At 39.5% G+C, this 17,719-nt stretch overlaps 1 protein-coding gene across 1 annotated transcript in view; it reads left to right on the top strand.

Annotated features, from left to right (window-relative positions):
* The first annotated feature begins 514 nt into the window (after positions 1 to 514).
* Positions 515 to 17,719, top strand: part of AATF (apoptosis antagonizing transcription factor) — a 113,316-nt gene continuing 96,111 nt past the window's right edge. Inside the window, exons 1-4 of the mRNA XM_081270018.1 lie at positions 515 to 759; positions 1,787 to 1,978; positions 4,244 to 4,672; positions 5,267 to 5,404. Coding sequence (XP_081126144.1) covers positions 669 to 759; positions 1,787 to 1,978; positions 4,244 to 4,672; positions 5,267 to 5,404 — 850 coding nt within the window. The 5' untranslated portion in view covers positions 515 to 668. The remainder of the gene's footprint in view (positions 760 to 1,786; positions 1,979 to 4,243; positions 4,673 to 5,266; positions 5,405 to 17,719) is intronic.

Raw genomic sequence — 17,719 nt, 5'->3', positions numbered from 1 at the left:
TTCCTAATTATTCCTATTTATAAAGAGCCCAGTAGTTTGCTTCCACTTACACATATACATCCCTGACATAGGATTTCCATATCCCAGCCACCCAGGAGTGGGTAGCGTATTCCCGGACTCAGATTCCTCTAAATTATGAAAGCCAAATCTGTTTTGGGTCCCAGTATATGCCTCTGTGAATACGCACCCAAGGTTTCCTTCTTCCCAAAGCAGCCACCGTGGGCCACGGTTACACTACGCTTTATTCTTAAATGAACCTCACACAAAGCTTGAGGCATATTTTGTGCAAGGGCACAAGGGCTGCGCGCAACGCAATCAACGCTCCGAGCCAGAGGCAGTCACGTGCCACCGCGCGCTCCCGCGCCTCTCCACACGCTACCTCGACGCACGCGCACGCGCACACGCTTTCGAAGGGCCACAATCCCTTAAACCTTCCGCGCGCTTCCGCCTTCAACCTAGCAACGCCGTAGTGACACGGCAGGCCCCGCCCCCTCCCGCGCGCGCCTCCCGGAAGTTGCCGGTCTGGAGCTCAGCGCCTGGCTCCGCGCGGTCTCTGGCTGTGTTGTGGAGGAGTGTCTGAGCTAGAGCTTCTGGCCTGGGATAGAGCGTTCGAGCAGGGGCTTGGGTCGCACATTCACGTGCACAGCGCGAACCCGGACCTGGTGACGATGGCGGGAACGCAGCCCCTGGCCCTGCAACTGGAACAGTTGTTGAATCCGCGACCGCGAGAGGCAGATCCTGAGGCCGACCCGGAGGAGGGTGAGGCCTGACAGGCGGGCCACGTGTCGAGCTGTGGGCTCAGCCTGGCGGGGATCGGGGTGGCGTGTGAGGGGTTTGCAGCCGTGCCTCGCCGCCTCTCCTACTCTTGTAGAGGAAAATTGCCTCCTGCGAGGGTTGCCCCCGGACTCGGGAGGAGAACTTCGGCTTCTTTCGACCTGCCCTCTAGATTTGGTGTCCCAGTGGGTGGGCGGTTCCGGACTCATCCCCAGCACTCCAGCCAAGAGCTGGTTAAAGTTGATCGAGGGCTGTTGGAGGAAACCAGAGTGTGGCAGCAGGCCCGATAGCAGGTTGGAAATTATCTTTCAGGAAGTCCTGACTGGCACTGACCTTTGGTGGAAGAAGTGCTCATCAGTTTTTGTTTTTTGTTGTCTGAAGTCAGGCCGCCTCTAAAAACTTGCTTGGAGAACGAAGGAAAAAGTAGTATTCCCTGATTCTGTTTAAGCCTCTTTAGGTCTCAAGATGCTTGCTCGGGGGCTGACAACATACCACTGTTCTGTAAGCTGGATGTTCAAGGTCTAGCTGGGAATAATCCTGCTTTAGTCTTAGGTCAGAGAAGTGTGAGGAAGGGAGAATAATGAGGGATAAATGTGAGTCTGAACCGTGCCTTAGGAATATCAGTTGAAGGAACCTGGGGCTGTTGAGCCAGGATAGGGAGAAGAAAACTCTCCGAAAGTGGGGGTGGAGTGAAGATAGAACTTGATGGCTGATTTAAGATATTAGAGTCGGTGTCTACATGCAAGGGGAATTAGACTAATTTTACAGGATCCAAGATAGTAAATATAAATATAGATATGTATTTCACTATTAGATAGAAGGAGTCAGCTTTCTGTTTAGAAACATCAATAAGATAAGTGATCTACCTGGAGAAGTAATGCGTTCCCTATTTCTGGAACTTGATGGGGATTTTTGTAGAGGGCATTGGAGTATGAATTGAAAGAGTTTAAAGAGGTCTTATTAACGTTCTTCCTAACCTGAGACTCTGATTACTTTTCCCTCTCCCGCTCAGCCACTGCTGCCAGAGTGATTGACAGGTTTGATGAAGGGGAAGATGGAGAAGGTGATTTCCAGGCAGTGGGTAGTATTAGAAAACTGGCATCAACCTCCCTATTGGACACAGACAAAAGATATTCTGGCAAGACTACTTCTAGAAAAGCTTGGAAGGAAGACCATTGGGAGCTGACTTTGCCAGGTTCATCTGGTGAGTGAATTTATTTGCATGGAGCTCTTTCTTCCCTATTTCTTCAGGATAAATCTTTTTTTCTTTTAATTTTTGATGCTCTACAAATCTATTATCTTAGAAGAGAGCAATGATTTGGTATTTGGAAAGGATCTAGAGGTTTCTTCATTTCACTTCACCAGGAATCTAAAACCCAGAGTGATCAAGTTGCTATATTTAGGTTCATATTAATGGTTCACCCTAAAATGGTGTGAAAGAAAAGGTAATGCATACTGGAAAGGATTATTTGTCAAAGAAGTATGGTATCTAATGAGCTTGTTTGGCTCAGTTGTGGCACTTTCCCTTTTGTTTTTCAGGTCTTATATTGACAACTGTATAGTATTAATTATTTGTGAAACTCATATTTTGTCCTTGTAAGAATAACATAATACTTCCCTCTTCCCTGCAAAAAAGTTGGGAGGATATGAGCTTACAGTTTTAAATAATTGTAAGTTGCTCTTGGTGGGAAAAGGGGCTGGATATGGTGATTATTTAGGATGCCGTTTGTTTTCCTTTAGGGAGGTCAGGAATGCCATATTGAGAATCCACAGATAACATAAAAAGAACTGTCATTTGGGTTATGATAGCTATGATTTAGTCCTTGATGTAATTCTGGGAGCTTCTGATAAGCTCATTTCATATTCTTTGTCTAGAGACTGATGAAGGGACCAGTCATGAGACAAATATGATAATTTTGTAGAACTCTCATCACATGTCATCCACTGTAGTTCTGAGAGCCTAGAATATAATATATCCTCAAAAAATATTGTCACCATTATTACTACCTGTATTTTTTTATTTAATACTCTCAGTAGCTCCATTGTTATTATTTATCCCCATTTTACAGATGAAGAAAGTGAGGGGCCAATTAGTTAAATAACTTGTTCAGAATCATACAGTTTTTAAGTGGAAGAACCATGATTCAGAAGAGACAGTCTGATTCTAAGTTCTGTAGTATTTTTATTTTTTATTTTTTATTTTTTTTTTTAGAGAGAGTGAGAGACAGAGAGAGAGAGAGAGAGAGAGAATTTTTTTAATCTTTATTTTTTAGTTTTCGGCGGGCACAACGTCTTTGTTTGTATGTGGTGCTGAGGATCGAGCCCGGGCCGCACGCATGCCAGGCGAGCGCGCTACCACTTGAGCCACATCCCCAGCCCCTTCTGTAGTATTTTTAAATTTTTTGTGGTACAAGAGATTAAACCCAAGGGTGCTCTATCACTGAGCTACATCCCCAGCCCTTTTTTAGAGGCAAGTTCTTGCTTAGTTGCCCAGGATGGCTTTGAACTTGTGATCTTCTTACCTCACCACCTGAGTAGCTGAGATTATAGGCATGTACCCAGCTCAAGTTCTACACACTTAACCACTGTGTTGTTTGAGTGTTTCTTAGTCTCAGAAATGGTGTACATTTAAAGAATTTAAAAGATTATTTGATGGTTTTGCACTTAGTTTTTGTATTTATAAAAGTATGTATATTCCTTGCAGTGCTGGGGATTGAACTCAGGACCTTGTATATGCATCTATATATTTTTGGGTATCAGAGATTGAACCTTAGGGGTACTTAACTCTTTCTTAAATTTTGAGACAGGATCTTGCTAAGTTTCTGAGGCTTCTGTCTAACTTGGCGATCTTTCTCCCTCAGCCTCCTGAGTTGCTGGGATTGTGAATGTATGCCCCCATGCCCGTTCTGTATTTATGTTTGACAGTATTGTCTGTGTCTTTAAGTATATGTATATCTGTTTTATTTTATTTTTTGATACTGGGGATTGAAACCAGGGCTACTTAACCACTGAGCCACATTTCCAGCTCTTTTTAATATTTTATTTAGAGAAAGGGTTTCCGCTGAGTTGCTTAGGGCCTTGCTAAATTGCTGAGCCTGACCTTGAACTCATGATTCTCCTGCCTCAGCCTACTGAGTAGCTGGGATTACAGGCATATGTAATCACATCCAGCTTCCTTATAGTCTTCCTAAATTCACTTGTACCAGAGTTAATATTTGTCTCTCCTTATGGTTATTGAAATTTTGTCAAAGCACTTGTAATTCTTCCTTGTAGAATATTGTCTTAGAGTTAGACCCATGTTCTATTTATAGCATTTTAGTAGTAATAAATATTTGTTGAATTGTGTACCATAATAAAATTTTCCCCCTATGAGGTGCCAAGTTCTTCAGTTGAAATGAAAAAGATATGGCTTGGTGTTTTTCTTCAGGTAACGCCCATTTTTTTCTTTTTTCCCTCCCATCTGGTTCAGATGATGAAATACCTGAGGAAGGGTCTGGAGATGGAGATTCAGAGGGACTGGGCCTTGAGGAATCAGATGAGGATGACTCCAGTACTGCTGAGGAACAAGATTCTGCGGACGATGGGGAGAGCAGCCTGGCAGGGAGGAAGAAGAGTAGAAGCCTCTCTGCAGAAACACCAGGCTTCAGTTTCCAGAGCATTAGTGACTTTGAGAAATTTGCCAAGGGAATGGATGACCTTGGGAGCAGTGAGGGGGAAGAAGATGAAGAGGAAGAGAGTGGCATGGAAGAAGGTGACGGCGAGGAAGATGGGGAGGGTGAGAGTGAGGAAGACAGGGCTGGAGACAAGAGCAGTGAAGATGATGGTGTGGTGATGACCTTCTCCAGCGTCAAGGTTTCTGAGGAAGTGGAGAAAGGAAGAGCAGTGAAAAATCAGATAGGTCTGTATGTGGTTTTATTGGTTACTTGTTTTTCAGAAATATATGCATTTTTTTAAAAAATGTTGATGGATCTTTATTTATTCATTTATTTATATGAGGTGTTGAGAATCGAACCCAGTGCCTTGCACATGCTAGGCAAGCACTCTACCACTGAGCCACAACCCTAGCCCCAAAGTATATGTATTTTGGCAACTTTTTTTTTTGTTTGATTTTGGCTGGTCTGTCTCTTTGGTGTTCTTCCAATTAGTTTGTGACATGCCTCACTTACCCAAAGGCCTAAAGCCCTGTTCCTCCATGCTTAGCCAGCCGTTTCTGCACTGAGCTGCTTAGCTGGTTCTGCTCTAGTACTTGTGGCAACTGTGGAAGATTGAAGAGGAGAGTGTTTTCTTCTTTCCCTGGGCTTTAGATTTCCCTTTCTTATAGCAAATATTTGCTTCCAAGATATGGAATTTATTTCCTAAAATAAAGAGTATTTCCATGGCATGAAACTGATAAAGCTGTGTTGCTTAGAGACTGGTATGATTTCCTGTCCCCTATCCCTATTCCAGAATATTTTATAACTCAGAGGTGGGGTCCTCTTTTCTTCTTTCTTAGCACTGTGGGACCAGCTCTTGGAAGGAAGGATCAAACTACAAAAAGCTCTGTTGACAACCAATCAGCTGCCTCAACCAGATGTTTTTCCTGTTTTCAAGGACAAAGGTGGCCCAGAGTTTGCCAGCGCCTTAAAAAATAGTAAGCTTACTTATCCCATATTGGGATACTTAGAAGCAACTACTGAGGCACATTGGGATATATTGGGATTAATGTAAAGGAAAAAGAGAATATTTTATTTTAATGATATTATGATATAGAACAGTGGTTTCTACTCTTCTAAAAATAACATTATGATCCATTTATCAAATGACACTTTTGATTAAAATGGATTGGTTGCTTGAGCCTTATCTAATCCACTTTCTTCTTGCCTGCTCTTGTCCCCATTCTCCCCTTGCTTTCTCAGTTGCTTCCTTTTTTGGAGTGGGGGTTCTGGAGATTGAATTCAAGGGCACTCTACCTCTTAGCTACATCCCTAGCCCTTTTTATTATTTTTTATTTTGAGATAGGGTCTCACTAGGCTGGCAATGAATTGTGATCCTCCTGCCTCAGTCTCCATGCTGGCTTTTAAGTTACTTCTTTAATGCTTAGGGAATATTATTTGAAAACCCACTGGTGTAGAACAAAAGGCAGAGTATGAGTGATTAAACTCAATTCATTCAAGTTGTTTGTATCATGTATTTAAAAGATGCCTTCCTTTGGGAGGTTTTTTAGAATAACATGCTAAAGTGATCTTAGATCTTCCTTTGGGTGGCAAAAAAGTGAGGATAAATGATGTCTGCAGAGGGAGGAATAAGTTTTGGGAAAAAATACTGAGCTATAAAGTCAGAAGAATTCTAGGGAGAAAAAGAATTTAGAGATTATTTGATTCCAAATTCCCTCATTTTACAGATGAGAGAACTGAGGCCTAGAGAAAATGACTTGCCCAAAGTTACAGAGCTTGTTCATTCATGAATGTCAGAGACAAAACTCCAGCTTTTCTGCCTCATGATATAGGAGACTTCCTTCTACACCACACTGCCTCCTGTGTGCTCAGTGGCACTGAAGGACTGGGCATAGGGAGATTTGGGGTGAGTGTTCTGTGGTTGGAATCACTCTTTTGTATTTGCATGCTTGGACTTAGTATTTTCATTTGCTCTTTAAAACTGAGATCCAGGGCTGGGGATCTCAGTTGGTAGAGTGCTTGCCTTGCTTGCACAAGGCCCTGGGGATCTCAGTTAGTAGAGTGCTTGCCTTGTATGCACGAGGTCCTGGGTTCAATCCCCAGCACCACAACAAAACAACAAAAACTGAGATCCAAGTCTGCTGACACACACCTGTAGTTCCAGCTGCCTGGGAGAATGAGGAAGAGGTTACCTTAAGCCCAGGGGTTTGAGGCCAGGGTAGGTCACATGGCAAGACCTCATCTCAAAAATTTTTAAAAAAACTTACGGAGTTAAGAATTACAAGGGACCTTGGGAGGATATCTAATTTGACATCTGTCTCTATGTGGGACCACTTGAAATTGTTTAAAGTATGTGTATAGGATTTCTAGGAAAGGGAATTTTGTGAATGTTTAGTGTATAGGAGAATATCAGGTTTAATTTGGAATGACTTCCTAGGGTCCAGTTGTTAGTTTTTGTGTCCTGTCATGCTTGAAATCTGTTTTCTATGTGAAAAGTCTGGGCAATCCTTCCAAAACCCTCCTGTATCTATTGTGAGGGTGGGTCTTTTATACCCCTGCCCCAGCTTTTCCTTCTTCCTCAAAAGAGATGATACATTGATGGTTTCACATTTTCGGAGATTTTTGGAGCACTTCTCTGCTATTTTTAATGCCCTAGTACCCTAATTTCTGGAATGCCTTTGAATGAGGTCTAAACTGCTCTGGATTACATATCTTAAATGTTTTATGGTAAAGGTCTTTTCCATTTTGTTGATCATTATTAGTCTTACTTGAGTTTTTTCTTTTTTTAAAAAAAATTATCTTAAAATATAGGTAGCCTAAGGGTTAGCATAGCATTAATGGACACATTCTTACTCTTGGATACCACTTAGTTCCTTTAGCCATTGATCAATTAACTTTTATTTTATAATATTTCCAATCATTTTAATCTGTCTTTTTTAGTATGTAACTAGTTGCCTCTTTGCCTCATTGGTGAACTCAGTTAATCTGACATTGCCTATTAATTTGACAGGGTGGCTTGTGGTGGAAGAAGAAGAAAGAAAAGCTTGGTGTCACGTTTTGAGAGGATAGGGAGCTAATACCTAGAATTTAGGGGTACTCAACTACTGAGCCACATCTTCAGCTTTATTTACTTATTTATTTTTTAATCTTGTTTTTAATTCTCAGCTTTATTTTGTATATTTTGCATTTTATTTAGAGACAGGGTCTCACTGAGTTGCTTATTAGCCCTCGATTTTACTGAAACTGGCTTTCAAATCATGATCCTCCTGTCTCAGCCTCCTGAGCTGAGGGATTACAGGTGTGCGCCACCATGCCTGGCTTGGCTACATTATTCTGGATTGCCAGTTTATACCATGTTAGATAACTAGCTGATATGGAATATAACTAATTTTTTTTTTTTTTTTAAAGAGAGAGTGAGAGAGGAGAGAGAGAGAGAGAGAGAGAGAGAGAATTTTTAATATTTATTTTTTAGTTCTCGGCGGACACGACATCTTTGTTGGTATGTGGTGCTGAGGATCGAACCCGGGCCGCACGCATGCCAGGCGAGTGCGCTACCGCTTGAGCCACATGCCCAGCCCGAATATAACTAAATTTATACCAACTTCAGAAGAAACACTGGAACTTACTGTTTTTAATTAAATCTCTTCATTTGTTTGGTCTTACAGGATAGACTACCTGGGTTTTGATTCCTTCTCAGCAATGGATTAGCTCTGTGACCTTGGACAAGTTACTTCATAATAAAATGGGGATAATATGGTTATGAGGATTAAATGACAATCAATATAAAGCATTAACACAATGTCTGACACACATGATGCCATTAATATTAGGTATTAGTATTATCTTTTTCTCCTAAATGGCATTTGGCAATGTTCATATAAATAGTCATCAGTGTAACTAACCATCATCCCCATTGTCTTCAGTGGTTTTTAAATTTTTTATTAGTATTCAGCTTCTCTGTATAATTTAAATTAGCTATTTGTTCTGGAAGGTAGGTAGTGTTATAGTCTGTATTTATAATTTGGTTTTGACCTCTCATAATACTATGGAAAGGTGGCTTTTTCTTATTGTCAAGCTGCATTCTTGCCTTCCTGAAGCTTTTACTTTACCTTGAAATATTTCCCTTTGGCTTTGATGATACTACAGATGCCATTTGGGTTCTCCTATCTTTCTGATCTCTTCTCATGTTTTTCTTTTATCCTCTCACTGTAACTTCATTGCATTTAGAATCCTGTCCTTGGGTTGTATTTTCTTAATATATATTCTCCTTGTACTACTATTTACTCTCATGTCCCTAACTATAGCTTCTAAAACAGTAGACTTCTAGCTATATTCTAGCACAGTAAACTCCTGAATGCCAAGTCATTGTACCTTTAGCTCCTTGAACTTCACTTTTTAGAAATCAAACCAATTTTTTTTTCTCTTTCTGCTTCTCCAATACACGCACTAAGTGCCTAGTTACCTTGGAGTTATATGTTGATAATTAGAGCTCTTGGACCATGAAGTGATTTCAAAGATGTTTTTAAAAAGATGCCTATGATCTCAGCTTCTTGGGAGGCTGAGGCAGGAAAATCCCAAGTTCGAGGCCAGCCTTGGCAACTTACTGAGATCCTGTCTCAAAAATAAAAAAGGGGGCCCAGTGAGGTGGCTCACGCCTGTAATCTAGCAGCTCAGGAGGCTGAGGCAGGAAGATTGCAAGTTCAAAGCCAGCCTCAGCAGTTTAGCAAGGCCCTAAGCAACTCAGTTAAGACCCTGTCTCTAAATAAAATACAAAATAGGGCTGGAGATCAGTGGTTAAGTGCCCCTGAGTTCAATTCTTGGTACCCAAAAAATAAAAAAAGTAAAAAAGGGGGCTGTGGGTATAGCTCAATGGTAAAACACCCCTGGGTTCAATTTCCAGTAGTGTACCCACACACAAAAAATACATTGATTTTTTTTTTTTTTGGGGGGGAGTAGGGTACCAGGGACTGAACTCAGGGGCACTTGACCACTGGGCCATATTCCCTGTCCTATTTTGTATTTTTATTTAGAGATAGGGTCTCACTGAGTTGCTTAGCACCTTGCTGTTGCTGAGGCTGGCTTTGAACTTGCGATCCTCCTATCTCAGCCTCCCAAGCTGCTGGGATAACATGTGCCACTGCATCCAACCATTCTTTGATATTTTAATGGCTATAAAAGTAGTAAGTCATGTAAATCTTAACAAAATTAAGGGATATTCCATGCCAAAGTACTTTTCCAATGACGTTAGCTTTTCTGCTCTTTTTAACAAATTCTTTATTATTAGGAGGTGGGCCTTTTATGTTGACGGCAATAATATGTAATGAAGAAGGCAAATTACTATGGAAATCTCTGTATGAATTATTTAAAAATTTTCACTATGGACTGTATCAAATCTATTTAAAAACAGAAACAATAGTAGAGTGAACCCCTGTATATCATCACCACTTAAACAGTTAACTCATAGCCAATTTTATTTTATCAGTACTTATACTAGCTTCTCCTGTTTCTGGATTGTTTGGAGAAAATGACAGATAACCTCTGGTTTTACCAGTAAATCTTTCAGCCTATATGTCTAAAACTTAAGAATTAAAAAAAAAAAAATCTTGATACCATCATCCCACATAGGAACATTAATTATAGTCTGGGGATATAGTTCAGTGGTACAGCACACTTGCTTAGCATGCATGAGGCCCTGAGTTCACAACCCCAGTATTGAAAACAAAACAAAACAAAAAATAGCAGTAAGTTTTGTTTTGTTTTTGTAATGGGGATTGAACCCAGGGCCTCATGCACACTCTTCACCACTGAGCCATATCCCTAGCCCTTTTTTAATATTTTATTTAGACACAGGGTCTCACTGAGTTGCTTAAGGCCTTGCTAAGTTGCTGAGGCTGGCTTTGAACTTGCTATCATCCTGCCTCAGCCTCCTGAGCTGCTGGGATTACAGGCATGTGCCACCACGCCTGGCTCAGTAATTTTGTAATAAGCATGACTGATTTGGGTGAGTGGGAGAATTGAGAGCATTTCTGTAACAGGCACTCTTCTAGTGTCTTTTTCAGAGTTTTCTCTATAACTTTAAATAAAGTGATTAAAGAAAAGCTAAACTTTCACCATAATAAGTTGACCTTTTAGTGAATTGCATGTTATTAATGTATTTAATGAGATGCATTACAAACTGCAGTGAGCACCATGTTTCATTACAGGTCTAAAATGCAATATCATTAAAGACCTTTAGTGGAAACAATGGTTGACATTTTGATATTTCCCGTAAGCAAAACATCCAGGAACACAGTATAATGTAACATAAATGCAGAGGAAGTATTAAAATTTTTTACTTGCCTAAGAGTTTAAAACAGATCCTACCATTAATAAAGTATATTTTCTTTGCTCCCCCTCATCTTTCTACTTCTAATTCATATTCACCCCCTCATCTCTCTGGCCCGTCCCTGAGAACCTAAATTACTTTGACTTGAATAGACTAACATTTTTAATGCTAATTTGACCTCAGCATGGAATAGACACTTTAAAGAATGATGTTTTAAATTTTGAGTAAGTCAGGGGCAATTGTTGAGTTTTTTTCTTTATTTAAATTTATTTTATTTTGAGAAAGGGTCTCGCTAAGTTGCTGAGGCTGGCCTTGAACTTGCCTGCCTCAGCCTCCTCTGTTGCTGAAATTACAGGTATATGCTACCATGCCCAGCAGTCATGGAGCTTTAATAGATAATGTTTCTACTTTAGATTTTAAATGTTATTCAGTTTATTAATTTATTTGGTACTGAGGATTCAACTCAAACGTGCTTTACCACTGAGCTACATCTCCAGCTGTTTTTGTTTTTTGAGACAGGGTCTTGCTAAGTTACGGAAGCTCTCGCTAAGTTGTGATGGCTGACTTCAAACTTGTAGTTCTGCCTTAGCCTCCTGATTTGCTGGGATTATAGGCATGTACCACTACATCTGGCTCAATTTTATTTATTTTAAAATGGCAGTATGTTCATGGGTTCAAAATTCAAAAGATACTAAATATTATATGGCAAAAATCTCTCCCTTGTATACCACCCTCTCAGTTCCCTATCCTGTAGGCAACCAATATTGTCAATGAAATATGTTCCCCCCTTTTTAATTATAGTTTCCTTAGGTGGCAAATCTTTGAAGCCCTATTTCAGAATTCTCTCAATTAAACTTTATGGCTTCATAGCACAGTTCTCATGATCTATGGAATCCTGCAATTCTGTTACTTGGGATGGGTATAAGTATTGCTTGGGGTAAAGATAGGTGCTTTGCAACCTTTTCCAAGTGTAGCATTGTGTAGGCATAAGGACCCTTATTTACTGCAGGCTTCATCTGTGGGGTAAGACTGAGCTTTTTGTTTCAGCTGATAGTTATCATTTATTTAAAATTTGTGTTCATTTTTTTGAGATGCTGGTGATCCAACACAGGGCCTTTTATGTGCTGAGTACACTCTGTACCACTGAGTTACACCCCAATGCCTTATTTTTAAAAATAGCTTTACTGGCCAGGTGTGGTGGTGCATGCCTGTAATCCCAGTGGTTTGGGAGTCTGAGACAGGAGGATTGTAAGTTCAAAGCCAGCCTCAGCAACTTATTGAGGCCCTAAGCAACTCAGTGAGACCCTGTCTCTAAATAAAATGTAAAAAAGGGCTGGAGATGTGGTTCAGTGGTTAAGTGCTCCTGGGTTCAATCCCCAGTACCTCCCTCGCCCAAAAAATTTTTTTTGCTTAGGGCCTCCTTAAGTTGCTGAGGCTAGCTTTGAACTTGTGATCCTTTTGCCTCATATTCCTGAGTCATTGGTATTATAGGTATGCGCTGCCACACCCAGCTTGGTCTTGAAGTTTGGATCTTCCTGCCTTAGCCTTTGGAGTTGCTGGGATTATAGTCATGCACCACCTGCACTTAAAAAAAAAAAATGGAACCATAAATATGAACTATTTTGTGAGTTTATTTTTTCTACTTACTATATAATTTCATGTCAGTATACTTATATACATGAGTATTTTCAGTGACTACATAGTGTTCCATTTTATAGATTTACTGCAGTATATTTAAGGAGTCTGTATTGATGAATGTTTAGGTTTCTAGTTTCTTTCTTTTTTTTTTTTTTGGTGCTAGGGATTGAACCCAGAGTCTTGTGCATGCAAGGCAAGCACTCTACCAACTGAGCTATATTCCCAGCTCCTGTTTTTTCTTTCTTCCTTTTTTTAATTTGAAAAAGTACGTTTTGAAAAATATCCTTGTACATACATATTTATATAATTTGTTTGAAAGTAGCAGTTCCTATATAAATATAATGCAGAATATATGTGTAAGTTAAAATTTTATGGTGAAGTTAAGAAATGTAGAAAGCAGGTTTATTGAAATTATTAATTTTAGTAATGTTTTTTAACCCAATATATGACAATTATAATTTTAATAAGCAATCAGTATACAAGTGTTAATGAGATAATTCAGCATTCTCTTTTTTATCTTAAGTCTTTGAAATAAAGAGTGTATACTCTCTCTCTCTCTCTATATATATATATACACACACACACACACACACACACGTATACATATATATGTATACGTGTGTGTGTGCATGCATTGATGGACCTTTATTTTATTCATTTATTTATATGTGATGCTGAGAATCAATCACAAGGTCTCACAAATGCCAGGCAAGTGCTCTACCACTGAGCCACAACCCCAGGCCTGAGTATATACTCTTTTTACACTGTATCTCAGTTTGGACTAACTGATTTTTTTTTTTTTTTTTGTACTGGGGATTGAACTCAGGGACACTCAACCACTGAACCATATTCCAGCCCTATTTTGTATTTTATTTAGAGACAGGATCTCACTGAGTTGCTTTGCTGAGGCTGGCTTTGAACTCACAATCCTTCTGCCTGAGCCTCCCAAACTGCTGGGATTACAGGCGTGCACCATTGTGCCTGGCTGTAGTAGCTAAATTTTGAGTGCAGAATAATCTCATGTAGGTGCTGGTAGTGTAGTTCAGAGATAGGGTATGTGCTTAGCAGGCTCTAGGAGGCCCTAGGTTCAAAGAAAAACAAACAAACAAAAAGCCCTGTGTAGCTAGTGGATACTGCATTGGTCTGCCCAGATCTGTATTCCCTGCAAATGTAATTGCTGGAATAAGAATTGTATTCCCCCCCACTCCTTCTTTTTTTTTTTTTTTTTTTTTTTAAAGAGAGAGTGAGAGAGCAGAGAGAGAGAGAGAGAGAGAGAGAATTTTTAATATTTATTTTTTAGTTCTCGGCGGACACAACATCTTTGTTTGTATGTGGTGCTGAGGATCGAACCCAGGTCGCATGCATGCCAGGCGAGTGCGCTACCGCTTGAGCCACATCCCCAGCCCCCCCCCCCCCCACTCCTTCTTTTGGAATAAATTGGCCCTTAGAAGAATTGTAACAATTTAAATTCTCATCTGTAACATTTGTTTTCTTACACTGCTGCCACCACAGGGTGTTATTGATCTCTTATTTTTCCTAAACTATATGTGGGAAATGAAGACAATCATTTCTTGATAACTTTCTGTGTGATATTTACATAATACCTGTTGACTTAGCATTGAAATATAAACACTGTTTGGTCTGTTTATAGAGAAAGAGTTCTGTGTAGGAAGACTTTTGTTTCCTTTTGAGCTACTACTTTGTCCATTCTGGTTCACTGAGCATTTATATTATGTGGAGAGTAAGTTGATCACAGAACAAATATTTTTCCAAAGTAACAAATTGATGGAACCAGGAGAAGAATGTTTGATTTTTTTTTTTTTTTCCTTTTGTCATGATCCTAGGGATCAATCCAGGGCTTCCAGCATGGTAACCATGAAGTCTACCACTGAACTATACCCCTAGACCAAAGAATGTTAGAGTCCTGTTTAGTGATTCCACCTACCTTGAAAAGATGAGCCTTAGTTTGATCACAGAGCCATGAACGCTAAGGGCAGCTGAAAACTCCTGAAACGAGTCTGGTTGGAAAATTCATTTTACTGTTTAGGAACTGGGTTTCTTTCTTTTTTCTTTTTCTTTCTTCTTCTTCTTTTTTTTTTTTTTTTTTTTTTTTTTTTTTTGTGTGTGTGGTACTGGGAATTGAACTTGGGGCCTTGTGCATGGGAGGCAAGTACTCTACCAACCAAGCTATGTCTCTAGGAGTTGGGTTTCTTAGGAATGAGAATTCTCTTTGGCACCAGAAACATTTTTTAGCAAAAATACATTACTGATCTGGGGGCATAGCTCCATGGTAAAGCACTAGCCTGGGATGCACAAGGCCATGGATTCAATTTCTAACACCATAAAAACAAAAGACAGTGATGTGGTGGATAATAAAGCAGTCATAACTTATGGTATTGCCATAGTAGGATCACTCTTTACACTGTATTCTAAGTGAAATTGTATATGTCATTCATTGTATATGATAGCTCTTGATGTGTACATTTAATTATCTCAGATTTGTCTATATGTGCCTGGCCAAATGGAAAAGAGAAGGAGAAGCAGTTTTTATGGTGCTAAGTAATTTTGCCTGCCATTTTATTCAGTGAGTGAATGCCTGGAGTAAGCATGACATGGTAAGCAGAATCTTTTGTTGCCTCAGTTATTTTTTGTTCCTGGGTACCTTTCCAGTGAACATTTCATTAAACAGAGTGTGAATGAATCTAGTGTTTAAAGTTACAGTATGCAGTCTTTGTATGACATGCTCCTTAAATATAATCATGTGCTTAATTGATGAAATAGCTTTATGTTTTATGTTTAAGGGGGAAAATAGGCAGTTTTGAACTTACTGAGAAATAGCACATCCACAAACTTAATGGATAATCAAGGAATTTTCCAAGTCATTTTGTCAGAATTTGATTTTTGTTTATGCTCAGACTTTAAAACCAAACTACTGCAGCTAGGCACACACCTGTAATCCCAGCAGGTTGGGAGGCTGAGGCAGGAGGATCGCAAGTTTAAAGTCAGCCTCAGAAAAAGCAAGCCGTTAAGCAACTCAGTGAGACCCTGTCACTAAATAAAATACAAAATAAGGCTGGTGATGTGGCTCAGTGGTCAAGTGCCCCTGAGTTCAATCCCCAGTGCCAAAAAATTAAAAAAAAAAACAAACCCTAATTACTGCATAATATGCTCTTTATTTTTTGTGTGTCTGTGTGTATGACTTATTGCCTATTTATAACTAGTTTTATTAAAACTGCACATGAATATTATAAATAATATAAAAGCATTCAGGAAGATAATACTCCTTATATTTAGTCTCATTCTGTTTCTCTTTTGCTTCTGTACTTTTAGATAATTTGTTCATGTCTCTATTTCCTTTCCTTTTTTGTTTTTCTTCCTTCCTTCCTTCCTTCCTTCCTTCCTTCCTTCCTTCCTTCCTTCCTTCCTTCCTTTTTTTAAAGAGAGAGTGAGAGAGGAGAGAGAGAGAGAATTTTTAATATTTATTTTTTAGTTCTCGGCGGACACAACATCTTTGTTGGTATGTGGTGCTGAGGATCGAACCCAGGCCGCACGCATGCCAGGCGAGCGCGCTACCGCTTGAGCCACATCCCCAGCCCCCTTCCTTTTTTTGATGTTGAGGATCAAGTTCATTCATGGCCTTGCACATGTTAGACAAGCATTCTGCTGAACTACATCCCCAGCCCTTTTTTATGATTTACTTTTTCTCTGATGTGAAAGATGGTATGTTGCTGACAGGTTAACTAAGAGGGGGATTAAGAATTGACCGTTTAACAACGTGGTGGTCATCTTGTGACCTTGAGAGCAGTTTCAATGGCATGGTGGGGATATAGGTTTGACTGGAATGGATTCAAGAGAAAATGGGAAAAAAATCTAAGACAGCATAGACAACTATTTCAAGAGATGTTGCTTTAAAGAGGACTAGAGAAATAAGACATCAGATGGTGGAGGATGTGGAGTTAAAAAAAAAAAAAGAGGGGCTGGGGATGTGGCTCAAGCGGTAGCGCGCTTGCCTGGAATGCGTGCAGCCTGGGTTCGATCTTCAGCACCACATACAAACAAAGATGTTGTGTCCGCCGAGAACTAAAAAATAAATAAAATATTAAAAAAAGAAAAAGATTACAGATCAGGGCTGAGAGTATAAAAAGAGGTGTTTTGTTTATTTTTTGGATGGGAGAGATAACAGTATGTTTGTATATTGATATGAATGACCCAGCAGAGGGGAACTTGGTGATGCAGAAGAGGACATCTGCTATAGCAGTGTCCAAGAGCAGGTAAGCAATGATAGGTCAAGTGCACCAAAAGGGTACAGTGTGGATAGTTTAACTGTAGTGACAGGTGGGAAGATCATAAATAAATAAACACAGATGGGAAGAAGTCTGTGAAAATTCTCCTTTGGTTGTTTCATTTTCTTTTTTGAAGAAACCAAGGTCATTATGAATGTGGAATGGGGAGGAAGTAGGGAAAACTTTGAAAGATATGAAATAGTTATTCTACTACATTTTTGCTCACTGCCCTGCAACTATAACTAGGACTTCAGTGCTTTATACAAATGTTGACCGACTGAGTTAGAAACCAATAAACTACATTACGCTACTACTACTATGTAAATAAGGTATAATAACAGGACAGGGAAGAATTGGAAAACTATAAATTTTTTTCTTGTGTGTTCAGAGTCATGGCTTATAGAGCACTCAAAAAACATTCCTAGTTTAGTTTACATTCCTGGTTCCTAGTTCAGGTAGATCTTTTATTACTCTCTATATGTTGTTTAAAAGCATGCTGTATTTTAGTTTTCTAGTTTTGAACTATTTATGTATTATCACTTTTTCTTAAGTTTTCTAATTTTCTTTTTTTTTTCTTCTTCTTGTAGCTCAATTTGTCATCTCAGTCTTTCTTTCCCAATGTGAAATTATGCATCTCTTCTGTCAGATTTTTCCAGTTTGAGCTGGTTGTTCTCTTGGAAGTGATACATGGTTATACTCTTGGGATTTCCTTTCATGCTTTTCTAGGATGGTGCTACTGCTTTTAGGTCTCTTATCTTCCTTTATCGAAGGTAGCCAAACATATATGGAGAGTAAATTATCTGAGTTCTATGGGGGTTTTTGTTTGTTTTGTTTTGATTCTGGGGTTTGAACCCAGGGGCATTCTACCACTGAACTATATCCCCATCCCTTTTTATATATCTATTTTTTATTTTGAGAGAGGGTTTTGCTAGGTTGCTAAGGCTGGCCTCAAACTTACGATCTTCCTTCCTTAGCCTCCTAAGTTTCTGGCTTTACAGGTGTGTGCCACTGTGCCTGGCTTTTCCTGAGTTCTTGCAGGTTAAAAG

The sequence above is a fragment of the Spermophilus citellus genome, assembly GCF_964194105.1.
Source record: "Spermophilus citellus genome assembly, chromosome: 17".
NCBI lineage: Eukaryota > Metazoa > Chordata > Mammalia > Rodentia > Sciuridae > Spermophilus > Spermophilus citellus.
This window is presented reverse-complemented; position numbering and strand designations above follow the sequence as displayed.